At 55.1% G+C, this 21,300-nt stretch overlaps 8 protein-coding genes across 8 annotated transcripts; 4 read left to right on the forward strand and 4 right to left on the reverse strand.

Annotated features, from left to right (window-relative positions):
* Window positions 1-503: 503 nt before the first annotated feature.
* Window positions 504-927, forward strand: K437DRAFT_267418 (uncharacterized protein; the record flags this gene model as incomplete). Its single annotated transcript, XM_013388921.1, has 2 exons — window positions 504-801; window positions 884-927. 2 exons carry the CDS (start codon window positions 504-506, stop codon window positions 925-927), a joined length of 342 nt encoding a protein of 113 aa, XP_013244375.1.
* Window positions 928-1,668: 741 nt separating this feature from the next.
* On the reverse strand, window positions 1,669-2,748 carry K437DRAFT_76775 (uncharacterized protein). The gene has a single exon (XM_013388922.1). The coding sequence runs from the start codon at window positions 2,592-2,594 to the stop codon at window positions 1,779-1,781; it is 816 nt and encodes a 271-aa protein (XP_013244376.1). The 5' UTR covers window positions 2,595-2,748; the 3' UTR covers window positions 1,669-1,778.
* Window positions 2,749-4,313: 1,565 nt separating this feature from the next.
* On the reverse strand, window positions 4,314-8,389 carry K437DRAFT_76853 (uncharacterized protein). Its single transcript, XM_013388923.1, has 7 exons — window positions 8,132-8,389; window positions 7,920-8,047; window positions 7,472-7,829; window positions 7,045-7,366; window positions 5,958-6,974; window positions 4,664-5,875; window positions 4,314-4,558 (listed from the first exon to the last, which is right to left on the reverse strand). Coding segments are annotated over exons 1-7 (3,150 nt in total). The 5' UTR covers window positions 8,134-8,389; the 3' UTR covers window positions 4,314-4,447.
* A 2,026-nt stretch (window positions 8,390-10,415) lies between these two features.
* K437DRAFT_76958 (MFS general substrate transporter) lies at window positions 10,416-13,254 on the forward strand. Its single transcript, XM_013388924.1, has 15 exons — window positions 10,416-10,774; window positions 10,862-10,875; window positions 10,948-10,961; window positions 11,045-11,116; window positions 11,199-11,222; window positions 11,289-11,430; window positions 11,504-11,536; window positions 11,605-11,657; window positions 11,718-11,761; window positions 11,828-12,111; window positions 12,174-12,210; window positions 12,275-12,481; window positions 12,550-12,694; window positions 12,766-12,807; window positions 12,869-13,254. The coding sequence occupies exons 1-15, from the start codon at window positions 10,537-10,539 to the stop codon at window positions 13,134-13,136; spliced, it is 1,617 nt and encodes a 538-aa protein (XP_013244378.1). The 5' UTR covers window positions 10,416-10,536; the 3' UTR covers window positions 13,137-13,254.
* A 696-nt stretch (window positions 13,255-13,950) lies between these two features.
* Window positions 13,951-15,555, forward strand: K437DRAFT_255271 (uncharacterized protein). Its single transcript, XM_013388925.1, has 2 exons — window positions 13,951-14,385; window positions 14,460-15,555. The coding sequence occupies exons 1-2, from the start codon at window positions 14,049-14,051 to the stop codon at window positions 15,455-15,457; spliced, it is 1,335 nt and encodes a 444-aa protein (XP_013244379.1). The 5' UTR covers window positions 13,951-14,048; the 3' UTR covers window positions 15,458-15,555.
* K437DRAFT_77074 (uncharacterized protein) lies at window positions 15,509-16,070 on the reverse strand. The gene has a single exon (XM_013388926.1). It carries the CDS (start codon window positions 15,929-15,931, stop codon window positions 15,560-15,562), a length of 372 nt encoding a protein of 123 aa, XP_013244380.1. The 5' UTR covers window positions 15,932-16,070; the 3' UTR covers window positions 15,509-15,559.
* A 2,840-nt stretch (window positions 16,071-18,910) lies between these two features.
* Window positions 18,911-19,847, forward strand: K437DRAFT_283630 (uncharacterized protein; the record flags this gene model as incomplete). Its single annotated transcript, XM_013388927.1, has 3 exons — window positions 18,911-19,077; window positions 19,184-19,343; window positions 19,556-19,847. The coding sequence occupies 3 exons, from the start codon at window positions 18,911-18,913 to the stop codon at window positions 19,694-19,696; spliced, it is 468 nt and encodes a 155-aa protein (XP_013244381.1). The 3' UTR covers window positions 19,697-19,847.
* Window positions 19,848-20,457: 610 nt separating this feature from the next.
* On the reverse strand, window positions 20,458-21,138 carry K437DRAFT_217271 (alpha/beta-hydrolase; the record flags this gene model as incomplete). The annotated part of the gene is made up of 1 exon (XM_013388928.1): window positions 20,458-21,138. A coding segment is annotated over one exon (681 nt), but the record flags the coding sequence as incomplete, so codon positions are not given.
* Between the last annotated feature and the right edge of the window lie 162 nt (window positions 21,139-21,300).

Below are 21,300 nucleotides of genomic sequence, written 5' to 3' on the forward strand. Positions count from 1 at the left end.
GAGTGGCGACGCTGCAAATTACAGAGCGACAAACCCTTGGACATTGGAGAGTGATTTTTGTCCCAGTGATGTCAACACATCAATGCAAGTGTTGAACCGGACGGATGACTTTCAAGATGATGCGAAGCAGGAGGACGGAGGAGAGAAGAGACTGCTCCAGTGCTGCGCCACACCACGGCCCCGCCCCCCCAGGCCCCGAGGCCCCTCTCCGACGACGCGTGGGGTGCGTGTATGTCCGCTGCTGGCAACAAGGGGCTAGTGGTCCTGCCGCGAATCTAACCCTACATCGAATATTGAATTGCCCTGACCTCGTTCCGCTCTTTGAGCCTCAGCCACCAAAAAAAGACAAAGAAGGATCCCTTGGAGCTTCTTCTGGTTGGCGATGAAGCAGGGGAGCGAGCGCATCGAGAGGGTCCATTTCTCCCCAATACAGGCCCAGAGAGGTTCCTGCAGATCGCTGGCTCTTGTCTCCTTGGCAAAAACACGCCCGCGCCTCGGAAGCCATGCGCGCCTCCGCACCGACCTGCAAAGCGCTTGCCGCGCTGCGCTGCCGCATCTTCGACACGACGTACAACCCCGGTGCTGTGCGCACGGGCGCCAAATACCTGCGCCAGCGCCTCGTCGGCCCCGCGATGCTGTCATACTACCGCCCGCAGCTGAACTTGCGCAGCGCCATTGCCTCGGTCGGCGGCTTGCCTGGCTGGTCCAAGGAGGACGGCCCGCTGCTCGCCCCGCACGAGGTTCAGCGGCTTACGGACGTCGCGCGGAGGAAGGAGATGGGTAAAGGACCGCCCAAGAAGGGTGAGTACATGTTATGCGTCAGCACAGACGCCTGGTTGGCATTCTAATAATTATCCCTTCTGTGCTTTCTCCTTTCCTGTAGGCGAGGGCCGAAGAGCTGCAATGAAGGGGAAGAAGGGACGGTAGATTAGCGGATCACTTTCCCTTCCGACCTTCCCCTGTCCATCCCTTCTCCATTCGAGGCATCAGCCTGTATGACCATCGTCCTCACCGTCCGCCTATCTTATCGCATTCACGTTCTCGTTCTTCTCGCAAGTATTGTCACTGCCGTCACGTCACCATCTAAGCGTAAGCAGCATGCGAGGAGGCACAAGTATCGAGCCGTCTCCGTTCCCACAACCCCCGCACACCTTCGCCTTCGCTCGCAAGCTCGCCATGTGTAGGAAAGGGCTTCCTGATCAGCTGCGGTACGCAGCTGCCGTCACAGGATACTCTGCGCGGCGCCCCTGTCTGAGCGTGATCTGGTAAATGACCTCTCTCTCTGCCTCTATCCCCTGACAAACCGCCCGTATCGACGTTGTGGGGACGCCATTGTACTACGTGCATCGGAGTGGTGGCACGATGCCTCTCGTGCTCAGCAACTTCGCCATTCGTCTTCCGTGGTCAGAGTGCGTCATGCGGCGGTGCGCCACGGATCAGCCCTCGCAAAGAGTGCAGGAAACTGCAGTCTGTTTGCTCGGCCAGGTCGAAACGGAAGTCATGATGTATCTCTCGACTATGCTCGCATACATCCAGAGCATCGTATCGCCACCATGATTGAACCCCGCTCTGTAGCATACACCCTATGCAGAAACAAGCATGCCATAAAAGGAGCTGATGCCGCAGATTGGGCGTTTCAATCCGCTTTCTAAATCTGCGCTCTGAAAATGCATGCAGCGTCCAACGCGGCCGCCCCGCATTCAGCCTTCTCTGTCTTGCAATGGGCTGGCCGAGGAACACGATCCAAAGCAGGACGGGGTACCCTATGCGAATGCAGCCTACACCGCGTCGAGCAAGATTACCATGCGGGACACGCACGGCGCGTTGTCATCCTTTTCGCTGTCATTGCTGTTGCTGCTGCTTGCAACTTGCAGCTTCCTCGCGCACAATGGTCCGTCACCCCGAGTCAGTTGCGTTCCGGCGGCGGCTAGGAGGATCTTATTCGCGGCACCGCCGCCGCCGCCGTCATTCTTGGCTGCAATGTAGTTGCCGTCCGAGCGGCTTTCAATCGAGTGCGGCGCCTCAGACCAGGCGGCGTTCTTGGTAAGTTGGACAACCGTGATGTCGCGCAAACTCTTGCTCCACACACGCCACAGCACCTTGACCTCTGCCGCTGTGTGACCAGCGTCAGCACTACCCTCGGCGTCGTTCGCATATGCACCAGGCGACGAAGCTGCAGCACGGCGGCGATGCATGCTCAGGAAGAGCAGGCGCTGCGCGGGGAGGACCAACACGCCAGCGAGCACGCTCGCATCAGAGATGCCGACGACAGCTTCGGTAAAGCACGGCCAACCCCGCGGGGGCGGCAAGCAGTAGGGCCTGTGCGCATCGTCCTCGGCTAGCAGCAGAATCAAGCCTTGTGGCGAAAGGCACGTCCAAATATCGAAAAGGCGAGTATGAACACGTGTATTTGGTCGCTTTGAGCACCGAGTGGACATGCGCAGCTTAACTGTTTTTGTACCTACGTGGAGGGAAGGGAATGTTGAGCAACAAGCGGATGAAGAGAGAGCCAGGTCGCTGCCACGCCCCCTCCAACTTGCACAAACCGGGATGAAGCCGTGTACTGGACCTCGATGTGCATCGCCCGAATCCATCCCTAGAGCAAGCCGAAAGACTAGCCAGTGGCGCTATCGATCAGTCAATCCAGCGCGAGGCGCATCCGCGTAAGTCCAGTCAAGACAGTAAAGAGCACGAGGACAACATGCATGTAGTTGGGAAAGTGGCAGCGTCGGCTGAGCATTCTTGCGTAGTCTAGATCAAGGAGACCAACGCAGAATGTCTTGTGGGAAAGGAATAATTGTTGCGCACAAGAGGATAATCAGTTGCTACCGATTCAGCAGGGGTCAACCCGGGACCACGCAAATTGGCCACGGCGTACCGGGAAGCAGCTTGACGACGTGCACTATGCCGAACCCTGTGAATGAGCTCCTGTCGACCACCATGAGAGTCGGGAGTTCCCACCGAACGAGGTACATGATCGCACCGATGTCGATATTGACTGGCTCGTCGAAATTATAGGGGAAGATGGCGGCGAGCCCAAGGGTATTTGGATGGCGGTCATGGGTTGAGCCTCGTCATGGCGATATGCGCTGTGAAGGAAAGCTTGATCATCCACGTACATTGGTCTTTCTCCTTGACGCCGACAAGGAGTGCGGGCCAAGGCATTGCAACATGCTTCAGGATCTAAACTGTTCCTTGCACAAAAGATGCTGTAAGAAACCGTTCCAAATGGCTTCGCAAAGCTGAGAAGGAGCTCAAAGAGGAAGTTAGCGTCCATCTTTCGGAAGAGACAAGTGCGGAATAGCTGTAGTTCGCGAAGACCAGGTAGATATGGAAGTCTTCGTCATTTTCGACGGCGAAATTAGAACGTCGAGAGATGGAGTGGCGCGTCAGCGTCCGAGTCATGCTGATGATGCGTTACGGCAAGATGACCAGACTCTTGTTCTGGTCATCCTGCGTGGCTAGTCACTCTGGTAGTGAGCGTGAAAGGGGGTACCCCGTGGCGTTTGAAGAAAGGGTAACGGCCCGAAGATGCGACCCATGACGCTGGTCCCAAGTTTGGAAGTCGCAACTGCCTTCGTGCCGGTCAGGGTGCCTAGAAAACCGTCTGCAAACGTGCTGTAGTGCTCAGCGATCCAGAGGGCAACCGTTGGTAGGGCATTGAAGTGTGCCTTGGAGACAGGCTGGCCACGGTGGTCAAGGACGCGAAGGGTCCAGAGTGCGGAGACCCAGTTATGGTATTGCATGAAGCGGCCAGTAGGGAAGATGATGAGCATCCACAGGGCATTGAGAATTCCGATGGTGATGCCGAGGAGAATATGGAAGGTCCAGACCTCAGACTACTAGAGCGTCCGGCTCCAGTCGATACGAGTCGGAGGAAAGCTTGTGCAATCAGCTTCTTGGGCCTGCGTCCCTTCCACCCTTCGCTATTAACCAGTGGTTCGTAAGCTTGTTGTGTCTTTCCAAGCTTGGCTCATCGGCAATGGCGATCGTCGCGCGCAAGGCTTATTCAAAATCCAATGGCTCGAATTGTGTTTTTGGGTTCCTCGAGGTCCGTGCGACGGCTCAGGGTGGCACCCGTAGCGAGTTTCTCAAATCCCTCCTGGTAAACGACGGCGCCATGGAAATCGTGGATGTTGGCGAGGAACCTAGAGATGTGCATCCCAAGGCTGCCTTGTGACTGTATGTATCGCAGAGGCTCAAAGCCGGATCAGCTCCGTATTGGCGAGTCACCGATCAAGTGGGCATCTTCAGCGCCATGCAGATTGGGAGCAGCTCGCGTCTTTGTGCTGAGCACCGAGTTTCCGTTGGGAGGTCATGTATAAAGCTTCTCGAAATGGATGCAATACAGAAATGTCCAGAGCGGGTCTCAGCGGGGACGTCAACTACGTCATCAACGCTTTGCGAGGTCCCTTCTGTCGGGCAAAGATCAGAGCGATTGTTGCTTTTAATCGTCGTCCTCCGTTGCATGGTATCCAGCGCGACGCATCGCGCCAAGCACGCGACGAGCCTGCGTGAGCTCCTTTTCGAGCTTGAGGACTTCCACTTGTTGTTCCATCTGAGTAGAAGAGTGAGCGAGAAAATTCGGGGCCGCAAGCATCAGCATGAGCTCAGCAGCATAATCCAATGAAGCCTCGTCGGGTGGACGTGAGGCGAAACTCACTTCCTTGACCTTGAACTCGTGAATGGCCATAGTAGAATAGTCCGTATCCTCCTGGCCGTTCATCTGCTTGTCTGTGATCGTTTTGACCTGTTTGACGAGCGCTTTGCACGCATCCGTGACGGCCTTGGCGGCGCGTTCGAGCCTGTCTTGCGTCTTGCTCATAAACTCTGCCTTGACGCGCGACGCCGCGACGAGCTGCGCCGTTGCGGCGCTGACCTCGTTTGAAGCGACAATGAGTTGCTCGAGCGAGTGAGTGCCCATGATGACGCCGTCAGCTGCTTCGATCAGCATCGTCGTCGCGAACGCGACGGCGCGCGCAGCCGAGATGAGGCCCTCTGTCCAGCGGTTGTTCTTCTTGTAGAACTGCTGATTCGTGCTGCTGCCCTTGCCTGCAGCGACAATTTCCTGCTGCGAGTCGGTAGCAGCCTTGATCAGGCCCCCAATTGCCTTGGTGATCGCCAGGGACGCCTCCAGGATCGCGTCGTGTACAGCGAGTTCGGTTTTCGAGAAGCGCGACGAGTCCTTGGGCCGGCTCAGCAGAACATGCAGCCGTTGCGTAGCCTGCTCGATGGCATTGGCTGCATTGAGCATCTCGCGCTCGACGATGTCGCCAATGTCGCCATTGGCATTTGCGAGCATGTGGTTGCCAGCCTTGACCATGCCCTCCACGACAGTGGACAGGGAAGACAGCGCCTGGCGCACCTCCATCATCTGCCGTGCGACGACATCCTTGCGCTGCGTAGGGCCGACGCCCGCCAGTCGATACGATTGGAGCGACTCGAAGAAGCGGATCAACGAGGAGCCGGTCGAACGCCCGGTCGAGACGATCCGGTCTGCTGCCTCGTCACTCTGTGCAAGACGCGTGATGCCTTTTGCAGAGACGAGAATGTCACTGCTAGTCTGCGCGAACTGATTCGCTTTCTTGATCACTTCAACATGCTCGCCGCCTGCCTCTTGCGTCAGGTACAGGCTGAAGGTGGTCGCGAACTCTGCGATCGAATTGGCCCCTTTTTCGATCATCGACAGCACGTACTCGGGTGTGGCAGTGTTGTTGCCGCTGGCAGACGGCGACTCGAGCTCGTACAGGGCATCGTCGACCTTTTCTACGCAAGCCTGCAGGATCGAGTCGATGATGCCGTTCAGCTTTTTGGTGTTGTCGAGGATGATGGTGTCTAGTTGCGCGTTGACAGTTTCTTCGGATATGCCTTGATTCTACGGAACGAAATAAGCCCAGATGAGGCATTAGTACCAAGCTGCCGATGCACCGATGACCGTCCGAAAGGGGCAAACGCACCACTTGCAAACCGTTCATCTGCTTGATCGTCTCGTCCATGCCTTCCTGCAGGATGGCGATCTCTGCGTCCTTCTCCTCTCGAACCTGCGCCAGGGTGTCCTCCAGATCCTTAACTTTGCGCAGATGGCTTTCCGAGTCACGGCCCTTGTCGCGTAGCGCGTCTTCGAGCTCGGCAATCTGCCGATTGAGCGTCTGCATCACTGTCGACATCTCCGAGCTCTTGGACCGCGCCGCGTCCTCTGCGCGCTCGTTAGCGAACTGCAGGTCGCGTTTCAGGCGGTCGAACTCCTCCTTCTGCGTCGCCTTGATGCGGTCCAGATCGAAGCGCGCGCGATCGCGCTCGCGGATCATGTCCGCCAGCTCGAGGTTCTTCGCCTTGACGTCTTTCTCCATGCGCTCCATCTTGTCGATCGCCTCCTGTGCGCTGCCTGCTTTTAGCTGGAGCTGCTTATATTTGCCGAGCATGTCCAGATGTTCCGACCGCAGCTGGCTGTACAGCTTCGCGAGCGCCTCGTACTTATTGCGCCACATGTTGACCTGCTCCTGCAGCTGCTGGATCAGGTCGTCCTTGCTGGCGAGCTGCGCATTGACATTGGCACCAATGTTGGCCATCTCCATCTCGAGTGCCTTGACGCGGCGGTCGTACTGCTCGAGCATCAACTGATCTCGCTCGTACTGCCCTCGCATCGCCAGCAGCTCGCGCTCCAGTTCGGCCATCCGCCCACCGGCGGCGTGTTCCATCTGCGCGCGGATCAGCGCATCCTGCGCCTGCTTCTGCTGCTCGGCCTGCAGTCGCTGCTGCTCTTCGAACTCGCGGGCCTGCCGTGCTTTGAGCTCCTCCTGCCTTCTCCGCTCCGCCTCCTCTTGGTCCTTCAAGGCGCGCTGCTTGTCCTCGTACTCTTTTAGCAGCCGCGCCTGCTCGTCGATCTCGGACTGCGAGGGCCCAGACGGCGGCGGCGTGGCCCGACGCGTGGGGAGCGATGGGGCATCCGGGCTGTCGAAGAGGTTTGGCGGGTCCTGGTGGTACAAAAACAAGGGCAGTCAGCGTGAAGCCCCTTTTTAACTCCCACAAAGTCTCCAAGCTCACGTGGTTTAGCTTGGGCACATTGATCAGACTGGTGAGGAATTTGAGGTTTGCGCATTCGTAGTAGAATTTTCGCAAGTTGTGATGCTGGTGATTGTACCTTGCCCGAAGCGGCTCGAGCGCATCCATAGCGTCCGTACGCCTGTGCATCGCGCGGAGCATGGATGTGAGGAACTTATAGATGCCGTACGACTCCTTGACGAGCGGCACGAGAGAAGCGATGCGACATTCGTTAGTCGCCGAGCCGCGGAAATGGGCAAATACGAGCTTTTGGAACTGCTCGATCTGGTCCTGGAGCTCCATCAAGTCAACGATCGTCTCGTAGCTGAATGTGTGTACGTCAGCGGCAGTGTGGTCAGCCCTCCAGCCAGCCACCCCACCCCACCCCCCTCCGGGAAAGGGAGGGGGACCCTCAGCACGACCGACTCACCCTTCATCAGGATTGTCGATATTCTTGAGCGAAATGTACTCTTCATACTCGAAGAGTCCATTGAACTCTGGGTGATGCCGATGGAACCGAAGCTTGGCGAGGACAAAGTTTACGTAGGCGCGGATCAGAGTGGAGTATCCGCGAGCGCTCTCTCCGCCCACTGTCCTGGAGCACGTTTCGAACCATCCGATCTGCTCTTGCGCTTCTTTAAGGACGATCTGGTGGCCTTCCTGCAGAACCTTGTGGACGAGGATGAGAGCTTTGAAGGTCTGCACCTCGTCGCCGAGGATGGGTTGCACGCGAAGGCTGGCCCAAATCGACTGCGAGCTGTGGTAATCCCAGGTGTAGACGATGCATTCTGCGCGATAGAAGAAATGTCCGGGACATATGTGAGCTTCCTAATACAACTTGCCGCTAACCCCTCCGTTGATATGGAGGATGCGCTCACTTCGGACATGCTTCTGCTTCGGCGCCGTCTCGTCGGGCGAGGTTGCCTTTTTGACATTGAGCGAGAGCTCGGCCTCCGCCTTGTCGCGATCGACCGGCCTGGTTGGCAGATGGTCCTCAAAGCGCGGCCTGTCCGATGCAGATCCGGATGAGGATAATGATGAGTGAGAATGGGCGGGTGCAAGGCCACGTCGCAAGAACCAGACAACTCACATGGCTGGGCGTTGCTGCGCGATCGCTCCGGAAGATGCTGCTCACTCTTTTTGATCCGTTGCCTGAGACGGCTGGATCCAGGGCTTCGATACCAGTAAGCGCTGCCCCTACCAATATGAGCGGCCCCACAGGTGCTCGCTCGGTTTGGTACGATGCAAAATGCCTGTGGATGCAAGCATGGGAGACGAGTGCACGATGGTGCACTTCTGTATGTCGTTGGACTCGAGAGATGCATCGATCACCGCATATTATCGGTGAGAGAGCGCGGGTGCGCGAAGAAAGCGACTATGCGACAGTGGCGCAGTGCCGCGTTGGGGGCTGCCTTGCCGGTCCTTGCTGGTCACCCATATGCCGGCTCTCTCGTACGAGAACGCGCCACCGCCTCGTCTCTCTCCCGTCTCACCGCGATCATTCATCTAACCCTCAAAGGAGTGAATGGAAGCATACAGGACGACGGAGCAGGGGAAAAGGCCACCAGCTTGTGTAGCAGCGGTATTAAATCACTGACCATTGATCATCCAAAGCACATGCGAGCGATGGGCCGCGCTCGCGTGCGCATGCCCCCTGCCTTGAAGGAGGAGAGTGCTCTGCAGTCATCCTCAAAGGTGACAAGGGAATGCACCATTGCACAATCCAAAGGAGCATGCAGCATACTCTGCTGACCGTCTGACGCCTTGGACGCCTCAAGCAGGCAAAGTCTTTCGAGGGAAGAGCGCCACGCAATCACCATATACTTGTTGCTTCCACCTCCTTCGGCTAGTCGGGCCGGCTCGGGCGGCTGTGCTGAAAAGGGAAATTTTATTGACGAAGACAGAGGATCTCATCAAAGGCTGCGCACCGAATTGCTTACAGAGAGCTGTATCGAGCCAACTCGGTGATAAGAAGCAATCTGCCAAGTATTAGCAACATCCATCAGCGCCTACTACCCTGCGTTGACGGTGCATTTCTTCGTGTTCTGGGAAAAGCTGGCCATCAGTCGCGAGATGATCCATGTTGCCATGTAGTACAGTGTACACTTTATACGTACCTTTCTCGCTCTCTCCTTACAGTGCGCAGATCAGAAACAGTTCAATTATCCCAGGCATGTCTACGACCCAGCGAATTCGACAGCTGGTTCGAACTGATCACAGACAGAACAACCACTCGCAAGCAACGATTTCGCCAACCTCCATCAGATGGCCGTCAGCTGGAAGAATACCAAATACATATGTATACAGCCTGCACATGTGTAAGCCAGTCTGTGAACTCAAGGCGGCACTATATACCTTGCGCAAGATGCACGACGTCGGGCATAGCAATTGCCAATTGGGCATTCCAACTGCATTTTGCTAGCAAAGAGACTAGGAGATGAACGGGGTTGATATGTAACCGGGGCCCCAGTGCCAAGAAGCGTGGGAACCTCCGAAGTGATTTGATTCCGCTCAGGCTTTTCTCCTGCAAATGCTGCGCGCCGTCATCAGTTCCCGTGCCTGGCTGTCGCCCCGTCACATGGTTCCCCAGGTATTTTTACGCCCTCCTGCAGGCTCGTGCGGACCGCAGGGAACCCTTGACTTGATACAAGTCCTGCCCTGGAGCCGAGCTCTCATCGTTAGCTTCCATTTAATGTGTTGGGCAGATATGCATTATGTGCGGACTGTGGGAGATTAGGAGATTAGCGGGGATGATTTCGCCCATGGTCATCCACTGTCCCCATAGAGTCACAGCCAGGATGTGCGCTCGCTAAAGTCATGCCTATGAGAAGTGAAAGGCAACATTCGGTTCCGCTTGAAAAGTATGTACTCAACTAGCTACGGAATAGAGCGGTGAGTCGCCGTTTAGCGTGCCAGCTGTTTCATGTAGGCGACTCGAAGAGTCTCCCCCACGTCAAGGCATCATGCTCGGCGATATTTGATGATGCCCATATCGTGCTCACTCCTATTTCCCCGCGTCGTCATGGGATGGCTGCCGGTCTCCAGAGTGCGACGAGGCGCAGGCGGTCGATTGTTGACTGTGAGGCTCGAGGCAACGGGGGTCATCTTACATTGCGCTGCTGCTGTCGGCTCTCTTCTCTTTACTTCGAGCCGTGGCGTATGCAGCACCGTTGCCTTGGCGCCTCTCGCTCGCACGTTCAGCGTTCGTCAAGGCACCAAGCGGGAATCGCTCAAATTGTATTGTATCAATAACACAAGCAAGCCTGTTCATCCAAGCAGCCCTTCCTTATGCCTGCTTTCGGCTTCTACGTCAACCAGCAGCAGCAGCAGTAGGAGCATCATCATCATCACCTGCAGCAGCAGGGAATTATATACGACATCCTATATCCCGCAACATCGCAGCCCTTGCCGTCCTCTCGAACTTGCAAGACGTGCGACTGTGTTCGGCCCGACAACCCCAGAGCATGCTGAACACACACAAGCACGCACACTACAATGGGCATTCGAGGCATGCTATCGCAGAACACCGCCGCCCCGGGATGTGGAACGGCGCCCGCACTCGAAGTCGGTGACACTTTTGACGGTCTGCCGGTCTCCAGGCAGACGCGCAAGCTGCTTTCAACGCCTGAGGGCCAGGCGGCATGGCGGAAGCCGTACGTGCCCAACAGCGATGCGGAGCGGAGACTCGTACGTAAGATTGACCTGAGGCTCATGCCCATCCTGTGGCTGATGTGTGAGTGGAGTGGCGACGAGCGACCATTGGCATGTGCAGACAGTTTGACTGGCGATTTTGCTTTCCGTGGCCACATCATTCGTAAAGACGTCCTAAACTATGTGAATGACACTTCTTTTCCTTTGAATTCGAGCGAGAGTGAGACCACTGACATTCTTGCGACGTGCTCACAGATCGACCGAACAAAGTAAGCCAAAATACTTGTTCAAATGAGATGGTGGCGAAGGCGTTGCTGATCGCCAACATGGTGTTGATTGCTTCCGTTCTCAGTATCGGAAACGCAAAAGTCGGTGGAATGCAGCAGGACCTCAACCTAAACTCAACCGGATACTCGCTAGGCCTGTGCGTTGCTCGGGTGTATCGTTGTGCGCTTCTGTCAATCAGGATTTGGTTGAACCATGTTACATCCACGTCTGACCTGCAGCCTGATTTTCTTCGTGGGATACCTGTGAGTTGGACCTTGGCACCTACATCGAAACCAATTCAGGCCTGACTCTCTGCCTGCCATTCGAAGGCTTTTCGAGATTCCGTCCAACATGATCTTGTCGAGGACCCGTCCATCGCTCTTCTTGCCCGCCATCATGCTTATCTGGGGCTGTCTCACCGTCGCATTCCGTGGTGTGCACAACCTTGGCAGCCTCGTTGGCCTTCGTTTTGTGAGCAGCAGCTGGCTCTCGCGCTAGTCGCCAGTCTTCGGAAGACAGCTGACTGCGCCCATTCGGTACACAGGCGCTTGGTATCGTTGAGTCTGGTTTCTTTCCCGTCAGTCCGCATGTTCACCCTACCAACCAGATTATCCGCGCTCGCGCTCACTGCCTTTGTGCTTGCAGGGTGTTCTCTTCGTCTTGTCTTCGTGGTACAAGCCCAGCGAAACGGCCAAAAGGTAGACTCTCGCTCATTCCAGTCTATCTCGATTGCTGCTGACGCCTGGTACACTTGCTAGATTTGCCATCTTCTACTCAGCATCCATCCTGAGTGGGGCATTCGGTGAGCTTACCAATACGTGCCGTAGTGCATGCAATTACGTACTCAACCCACGCATACCACCCTCAGGCGGTCTTCTGGCTGGAGGTCTCATTAATGGATTGCAAGGCTTGGCCGGCGTGGCAGGGTGGCACTGGCTGTTCATCATCGAAGGTGTTTGCACCATTTTCGTCGCTCTGTGCGCCTTCTTCATCCTCCCAGACTACCCGAGCGACACCAAGTTCCTGACAATCGAAGAAAGGGCTCTTGCAACCAAAAGGATACTGAGCGATGCCGCTCGTACGGGCCATGTCGACCGGGACATCACGCACAAGAAAGCCTTCTTCATGGCTGTCGCTGACTGGAAAACTTGGGTGCGTTGCTCGAGCCGTCTACTGGCGCGATTGCTCTGGCTGACCGTCAGTCTCTTGCATAGGCGTTGACGGTCGCATACATGGGCATTGCGGGAGCTGGTGAGTTAGACTGAAAGGTGTCTTGTAAGCGATGGACTCATCTGACGCATAAATTGCCCCCCAGGAACCATCTCCTACTTTATCCCCACCATCGTCTCCCAGATCGGTTACAAAGGGACCGATGCACAGCTGTACTCTTCCATCCCTTACGCCGTCGCGTTCGTGTTTAGCGTGACGTTCAACTTTTCTTCGGATTACTTCCGCGACAAGGCTTTCCACGCCACTGCATTCATATCCCTTGCGGGCCTCATGTGCATTGTGCAAGCGTCAAGTGAGTGGCGATCAATGACGGCTAGGCTTCGCTCGAATCTCATATCCTAATCGCTCTTTTGATTGCAGTCATTCCACCCAAAGCAAGCTTTGCAGTCTTGTGCTTTGTCGCTGCCGGTATCTGGACAGCCCTTCCTGTGTTCCTCTCGTTCGCAACGCTTATTATTCGGAGCCCACCAGAGAAGAGAGCAGTGGCGATTGCGATCATTAACTCGTCAGTCTAGACGCTCTCGGAAACCCACCCACTTTCATGCTGATGATTATCTCTCCTCCAATGCTTTCTAGGTTGGGCAACTTTTCTTCCGTCTATGGGTCATTCCTTTGGCCGTGAGTGGAACATAGTGGTCAGCGCTGCGAGCAAAAGACTGACTCGTCCAAACTATACCAGAGACCGCACCAAGCCACACTACGTGATGGGCTGGTCCGTTAGCGCCGCATTCTGCTTCATGTCGGCTGTGATCATTATCTTGATGCGCTGGCGCGAGGGTCCAATGCAAATCGCCAACGATGCAGATGCTGCGAACGTTGTCAAAGAGCAGCTGCAAGAGCAAGGTCAGCAGGATTGCAGCATCACGTCTGAGTTGGACCGGCAAAAGTTCGACAGTCTCAGCAAAGCGCCCCACGATGGCATCCGGACTACGACACATGACGCTTAAAGGGCTGCAGGGCGTGCTTCTTGGTGCCGCATCTGAAGCGTGGCAGCATCCCGATGAAACATCGTATATGTAACATATATCATAGGCGTCAACAGATTTATCGAGCTCCGAAGTCCGAACTTGTTTTCATGTCTCGAGAATCGAGAAGTATTGGTAGCTGCAATCGCCAGCCGTCCCTGATGTCATCAGTTTATTGAGTAACAGTATGGTTGCTTTTGCAATGCATAGAAAAAAGATTTGCAACATAGATGTAATGGTGCGGCTTCCACAACTGATTCTCACCTCACCTCCCGTCATATCAATAAAAATTGCTTGCCTAGCGTATCCTCGTCCTCCATCGTCGTCTTCTATCGTTCTCCCCTGCCTTCCTTCCCACCCAAAGACACCACTCGCATCACGAACAGCATTATGGATGTATATGCACTCATTTCAGGTTCTGACGAAGGTCCCAAGAGGTTGGGCGACCACCAAATGGCCTCGGCCTCCATGCCCAACTCCCAAAATGAAGGCAGAAGGCTGCCAATAATCAACTAAGCCGTAACTGTAGTGTGTAGATGAACAAGTCGTATGCGCTCTGTTCGATGCAGGACCGATTGGGGGGTCATTTGAATCAGATTCAAACCCCGCAGGAGGATCTTAGGGTTGTGGACTGCGAAGTTGATACTACAGTGGCCGAAATGCTGAGTACTAAGTTGAGAGTTGTGCGCCAGTTCCTTGCGTGAACACTCTCACATGTGAAGAGAGCTCACGTGCTTGACTCTTTGGACTGATCGATTAGTCTGGACTGTAGGTAACCAACTTTCCAAGCTGAGCGGCCAACCATACTTTATCCGGAACTTAGCTAACCATTGCAAACGCTGTCGGATAGCCTCGTCTGAGCATGGGTGACTTGCTCCTGGCTGTAAAAGCCCCATGTCACCCACTCCCGCATTGTTCTCTCGGGCCCCTGCGGCAGACTTGAACAATAGGAGCAAGTCCGCCACCCAATCTCAAAATCGTCGGCAGGACGTGCCCGTATCAAAAGCCAGCACATTGCCGTACGAAATCTTCTTTCAGATCCTCGTGCTCGCATCGGTCGACCAACAGGTCGGACCCAAGTTGCTGTCCCTCTCAAGAGACATCTACGAACGCTTGTCACAACATGTGTACGCAAAAGTGACTCTCTCTTCTGCCCATGCGATCGATGCTTTCGCTTCCCTGCTGCGTAGTCGCCCAGAATTTGGGCGCAAGGTCAAGTCGCTATGGATTGGTGAGTAGGTACCGGCGAACTCCAATCCGTTTTGCAGGCCACTGAAGTCAATTATGATTCCATTGCCTCAACAGGCCCAACAGAGCTCGATTCCGATTTGCTCTCAGCCCTGGCTCCTCCCGAGTCCGTTATGTGCCGCTCAGTCAACCTCAGAGACAAAGTGTATACGTACACAAAATTCATCTTGCGATCATGTCGCAAAGTCGACAATCTTGCGCTCTCAGGAGGGTTATGTGTTCCTGACGCAGCCTTTGCTTACGGAACGGCGTGCCAACCAAAGCGCTTGACCTGCGTCAACCCGCATTCGTTCGTCGGCGCATTCTCTGCCCCCATATTTAACAAGGTCATCGAGCTGCACCTCATCGACACGAGTCTTGCGGTGGAAGATGGAGACGAGATATCGAAGATGCAGAATCTGCGGCATTTCATTTGGAGCAGTCCGAAAGATACATCCGATCCAGCACAGGAGACTGGGCGTATCCATCGACTTGTCCTGCAGAGCTTGAATGGAGAGCTTCCAGCACATCTGATGAACAACCCGTTTACGTTCGGGAGCGGCATGCCGGACATGCCACTCTCGCCAAACGTCGCGAACAAGCTTTCGACACGAGCCAAAAATCTGGAGCGCATCTCGTTGCTCACCTCCCAGGGCCGTTGCGTGGCATTTGTGCGCAACATGCAGCCGCTCAGCGAGATGCGCATGGACCTCGAAGACGATGGCGCCAGCACCGACTCGGGCATATTTTTGGCCACTGTTCCCGCGAGCAAGAAGGCTCAGGAAAGGAAACACGATCCTTCGGTGACGTTGGATTCACGAGCAGCAGCAGCAACATCGTCCACCAAAGTTAAGTGGATCCTAGTTCGGACATGCTCGTTGGAACCAGAGATGATCGAGGAGTGGCAGGCCTTGCAGGAGGAAGTGTGCTCCGTCCGCTACCGGTGGGACGATTACAAGCCGTCGAGGGTGACCCATGGGCTTTTGGAAGGATGCAACGATGGTGGCAATTCTGCAGCGAATGGGAGAAAAGCGTTGCGTACGTTTCACACGAGGTGGCTCGCTTTCCTTGCGTGACACCATATTTGGGTCGCCAACGATTGTTGTAATAGTATCGATAATGTATTCAAGCAGGTCACACCGCCACAATTGTGCGGTCGCGCCTTCGTCGCTGGGACATCACAGTGCTTTGCTTGCCCGCTTGTTTCTCTGCACGCTGCAGCACCTCACCCCGATCATCCGGTTTCCAACGTGGCCTTGCCAGACGGGAAAGAAACTTGCGCGATGAAGTTCCTGGAAGTATACGCTTCGCAGCTTCTGTCTCGCAGTCTGCATAGGTTCAACTATGAAGAGGCGATGAAAGTTGTACAACCAAAGCAGATCGGCTTTGGTTCTTCGCGGTCGGCAACGGGCAAGTTGAGGATGACATAGTCCGCGTGGAGGGAGCTGTGCTGTAATCGTCCAGAGTATTCGGAGGAGGCATTTCAGCGAGGTCCTACTCAGTGCAGCGCGTGGGGAGGCCTCATGCAGCGCCAACTTTCCACGTGACATTGCAGATCTTTCCAAGCTAGCTCCGGATGTCCGTCGCCCTGCTTCCCAAGAGACCACCCTTTACCTTCCACTGGCCGCTTCACGGGAATTGCATAAAGTGGGGAGCAAGGACGGCTACGCGCGGAGATAAAGAGTTGGGAAGTGACTGCATCATTCGCAAGAGCTCTCAAGCGATGATAGTGACGCTGTTGGCGCTTCTAAGCTTCCTACCACCAAAGTCCAGCTATTCAACCCATTTTCCCCTTTGCTTGGCAATTTCAGAGTAGGCTCCAATGTTTTTATCCCTGAGAGGATCGAGCACGGTCGAGCATTGAGCCAAGGGTGAACGCATTGAGCGCTTGGGGGTTGAGTGCGTTGAGCGTTGACGTTGATAATGAGCGATAAGCTCTCATTTGAGATCTGAGATCTGAGTGAGATCTTGAGCGAGTTTTCAACGCTCCAGCGTTTAAGCTTTTGTTACATCCGCCCATCTGCTCATCCCGGTCACCATTCGCAGCGGTTTCCACCGAATGCTGCAGCAGTTCATAATGAATAGGTGAAGTTGGCCCGTTCAAGCTGGAGGCTCGTGTCTTAGCGCAAGGACATACATGGCTACCTGGGCCCCAAGGGTCGAGCTAGTCTCTCGCTCTTCAATGAAATGACGCTTTGTTCTGAAGGAAGCATCATCAGAGGGCCCCAGTAGTTCGCATGATTGCAACCCAAAGGGGTCAGTCATGAGGTGAAGCAGGCTGAAACGTTAGAGAGCATGGGTGCAAACGGCAAGCTGGGACTGATTTGGGGAGTGCGGGGCTGACTCTGCTGCATCGGCTGCACAACGGCTGCACTGTCGTGTTCTCCTTATTGCAGATTAATTCGGTGTGTTGCGCTCTTTTCGAGTGTACGGGGGTCCAGCAGCAGCCGTCTTCCGCCTCTCCTGCGGCCGTTGCAGGCCCTGCCACGTTTGTGGAGCTGTGAAGACAGAATGTGACACAGGCGCAATTTCGCGATGAATGTCGGAGCTTCCGCAATGGGAATATGGGACTATCACACAACATCTAAAAGGTGCAGCATTGGCCCGAGAGCGCCCTCATCATCCCGTTCGATACATGTACATACGAGCGTCGAGATGTTGCTTTGCAAAAACAGCGATAAGCCCGCGTTCAGCCCAGCAATTTGCCGGCAGTCATGTTTTCGCGCTTTTTACAGTTCGGATGACGCAGCGCCTCCCTGCTAACGTGCAACCAAACATCTTTGCTATGAATATCGAAGGAGAGGGCCGTGCAGGGTTTTATTGCGCCAGTGGCTCTCACCATCTCGCAGACCTTAGATTTTCGACATAGAGAGCTCTCCTCACAATCCCGGCTTGCAATGCGACGATACCCATGCCATAATAAACTTTCCGCGGAGCCGCGGAGGCTTGGCGCGGAAACAGCACTTCAGCTTGACCCGGCTTGGCCCTGTAACCCTGGCACAAACGCTATCTTCGAGACTGTAGTTCCCACCAGCATTACCAGAAACCATCCGTCCGGGGAGCTCTGAGCCTTTTCACCTTAGTCTTTTCATATTCCATCGCTCGTCCCTCTGACTGCCTGAGACCCTGCTTCTGCCTTCGAAACGAGTGGTTCATGCAAGAAGGCCAACGGAAGGTTCTAAAAGAGGGGAGCTACGTCTTGGTGCCAAACTCTGCGTATTACCCTTATCCCCAGAACATTCAATTCCTCTTCCCATCTCATCAACACAGTCTCGATCTATCGCCAGGTCACGCTTTCTTCCAAACGACCATCATGAAGACCACCATCTTTACGGCTTCCTTTCTTTTCCGCTGCTTCCAGTGTCATGTCGTTCAGCAGCTTGGACCAGATTTCCGCGAAAAAGTACCCGGGCAATGGAAACACTTTACCAGCCGCCCTGAAACGGTCTATACCAGCTGCACATCTCTCGCAATGGCAACATATTCTCCGAGCTGCAGGCTGCCAGTGGCGTCTGCCAGCTCAACTACGTTGGCCTCGGTCAGCAATACCATTCCGCGGACCAGACTTACTCAGACGAGCTGATACTTGAGTGCATCAACGATGTACTTAAACCCACTCGGGCTGGTCAACCTCCCTGGAAGATTCTTCCAGGCGATTGTGAATGAACAGTTTTCTTGCTACAAACATTGCCCATCTATCTCTTAGCTGAGGTTTGCTTCCTCGTCGTAACCGATGCTCGCGCCACCCTGTCCTGCAGATCCTGACAGCAACCAAGTAAAGAGTAGCACCTCACCAACCACCAACCCTTCCACTTGGTCCTGGGGTCATCCTCTATCGCCAGCAAGAGCGGTGCGGAAAACTTCGGTGGAAACGCGCTGAATGACTCGGCCGCCGTTTCTGATGTTTCCTATTCTCTTCTGGTATGCGCCTGAGCTCACAGTCCCAGCTTTCAGTCTTGGTAAGTGTATCTTTGGCATCCTGCATTAATCAAGTTTCAGACTTGACATTTTTGACTACTCTCCGCAGTTGATAGCAGCGTGTTGAATATTCTGCCTTTTTATCCTGGTTAATGCTAATCACGAGTGAATGCCTCTGCTGGTGAATGACGCAGGGTCATTCGAATGGGACCATTTCATTCGCAAGCAACCACGCTACGAAGAGGTGAGAAGGAGACACGCTGTCGCACATCAAAGTGATAATATCAACATTCTCGTTTTGCGTGCAGTCGTAGCTCTCGCGCTCAAGCCTGGGTGGCAATCAGCAACGTTTGTGTTAGTGTTGTTGTTGCTGGAAAGAAAACGAAGACAGTGTTTCCATGGCAGGAGCCGAGGGAGGTCGTCGACAGCTCGTCTCATTAATTGACCGGGGGGTAAAGTTGGCCGGAAACCTGGCAAATACCGAGCCCCTGAATACATAAAACCCTCCCGGAAACCCCTGTCAAGCCTTTCTGGGAAGGGGCTACTCGAAATAGAGCTCCGCCAACCTCCCGTAAAGCCTCTATATGTTCATTCCTTACTTAGCCAGCCAAATGGCGAACTCATTGAACCTCTTCCACTCTACCTCCAGAGCACAAATCTGGGGGTTACCAGGGCCCGGAAAAGCAGCTTCCTTGCGGTTCCCAGGAGCTCAAACCTCCCGGAGTGACTGGGCTAGTGGACCAGACTCGGTGAATTTTCTAACCCTTGCGGGGCTACGGTAAGCTCTCGGGGAAAGGGGCTCAGAAGTTACCGGGATTCGGGGGTTTGCGGTGCAGGCCCACATAGTTTCCAGGCCAACTCTACGGGGGAGCGGGTATGTACAGGTACGCATGCGCCATGGTGTACTGGTCTGTGGTGTACCTGAGGGCCTCATATGCCGCGATTTGGGACTGGGACTGGGACGGGGAGCGCAGCGAGCAAGCGTGCTGGCATGGAGCCTTGGGCGCCTACCTTCAATGTAAATCAATACAGGTTAGCGCAAACGTGAGTCGGAGCTTCCGACGCAACTTAACTCGATTGCGGACTGCGGTCTGGGGCGGTTGTATGGGTTCAAGCGGTGGTGCAAACTGGCTGGTAGGTGCGGGAGCGTAGAATGTCACGCGACCCACCTGCGAAAGTGATGGCTGAGCCACATTCCTCCGCTGGCTGTTTGACGCCTGTCAAAGTGCATATCACACTACACATTTGCCGTTTAGCTGTGCAGTTCGTGTCAGCCTGAAGTGAAGAGACCGACAAGCGGACACCTGCAGCAGGATGCTGCAGACAGCCTCGAGGTAGAATGTCTCTATAGGCTGAAACAAACTGTGAGCGGGGCCGCTGGCTTCAGGAAGCTCTAGGTGCATTCACATCACTCGGCCTCCAGCGTGTTCATCTCGAGTCTCCGAGTCAAGGTATCTTGGCAGGCGTTATCTCTCAAAGTCATCCTTCCTCAGTGCCCAGACCTAGGCTGGTGTCAGCATTCCACATGTGCCCCAGCTTACCAACACCGCAATCGGGCGGCGGTATGCATCAACCGGTGCTGGTTATCCCGGGGTGCTCATCTTCGAGGCTAGAACACCATTCTGGAAACCGCGTTGAAAGATCTGCCTAGATCAGATGAATTGATTCGCTTTTTGTGTCCCAGGTTTCATGAATGCCTCCAGCAACAATTCACCAAATTAAAGGGCGTGTAGTAAATGGGTATCTGAGCAAGCTTGGGCCCTCTCCGTTCCGCAAAATCAATATATGCCTGCAATGCTCTTCCTCATCCTCCATGACATGCACTTTCAGTTGTCTGAATAGTGAGACCAATCAGGTGTACCCATGTTCTAATTTCGTTTAAGCGTTGAGCTACTGGAAAATCCATTGCGTACATTAGTGCACAATCTGTGCAAAGGCCTGTACAAGGCAGCATTGTATGCATGGTAAAAAAAAGCATAACAAGTTGCCAAGGACATGCTCCAGCATCGAACCAACTCAACTTCTTCCCCCTTCCCCGGGTTCCTCTTCTCTAGAAACCATCTTTCGCCAGATCCTCGCAGATTTGCATGTAAAAGCTGATGGCGTCAAAAACTGAGTTGGGTCCGTAGACGAGTTTGGTGAGCGCGCCGCCGGTCTGCCAGCCGACGATCTGAAGGTGGCTGACGTTGTCGAGGGTACCTTGGTACTGCCCCCACTTGCTGCTCTCGACGGAAACCATGCCGTCGTTGGCACCCTCGGCTTCGTAGATAATGCCGTGCGGGATACGGAACTCGTTCCAGACGCTCGGCGTGAATTGCGCGCCCCATGAGTAGTAGCGCGTCGCTGGGTGGTCCGGGACGCGCTTGTTGAACTCGTGCATCGCGTCGACGGCCAGATTCTCGAACGCCCGTCCGCCACCGGGTAGACCGACTGACTTAAGCATGCTCAGCAGGCGTGCAAGCTTGTCACGCCCGATAACCTTGTCGAGCATAAAGTCGGCAAACGTGCTGCCGCGGTGCGGCGTCGTAATCGTCGTCAAGCTCTTGATGCTGAACGACGGGCGCAGCTGCGAGACGAGGTAGCGCGAGTCGAGCCCGCCCATGCTGTGCGCGACAATGTTGATCTCGCGGCCGGCGAAGCGCTCCTCAATCTGTGCCTTGAGCGCGGCCGCGCGCTCCTGGATGCTCGCAGACATCGGCACGCGGCACACTAGTACCTCGCACCCGTTCGCCTCGAGCGCCTCGATCACACCGCGCCAGTACGAGATGGTGACCGACGGCATCAGCGTCAGCTGGTCGAACCCGAACAATCCATGGCTGAAGCAGACGGGCAGCTTGGGTGTCAGCCATGTGTCCTGCGCACGTAGGAGTGATTGCCGACGCGTGATCGTCTCCCCTCCGTGCTCGCCTCCCTCGACGTCCAGGCCCTTCTCAACGTCACAGCCAGCGGAGGCGGCGGTGGCACCCTCCTTCTGCGCCTTGCTCTCAGCTCGATCGACGAC

Source organism: Tilletiaria anomala (genome assembly GCF_000711695.1).
Source record: "Tilletiaria anomala UBC 951 chromosome Unknown K437scaffold_21, whole genome shotgun sequence".
Lineage (NCBI taxonomy): Eukaryota > Fungi > Basidiomycota > Exobasidiomycetes > Georgefischeriales > Tilletiariaceae > Tilletiaria > Tilletiaria anomala.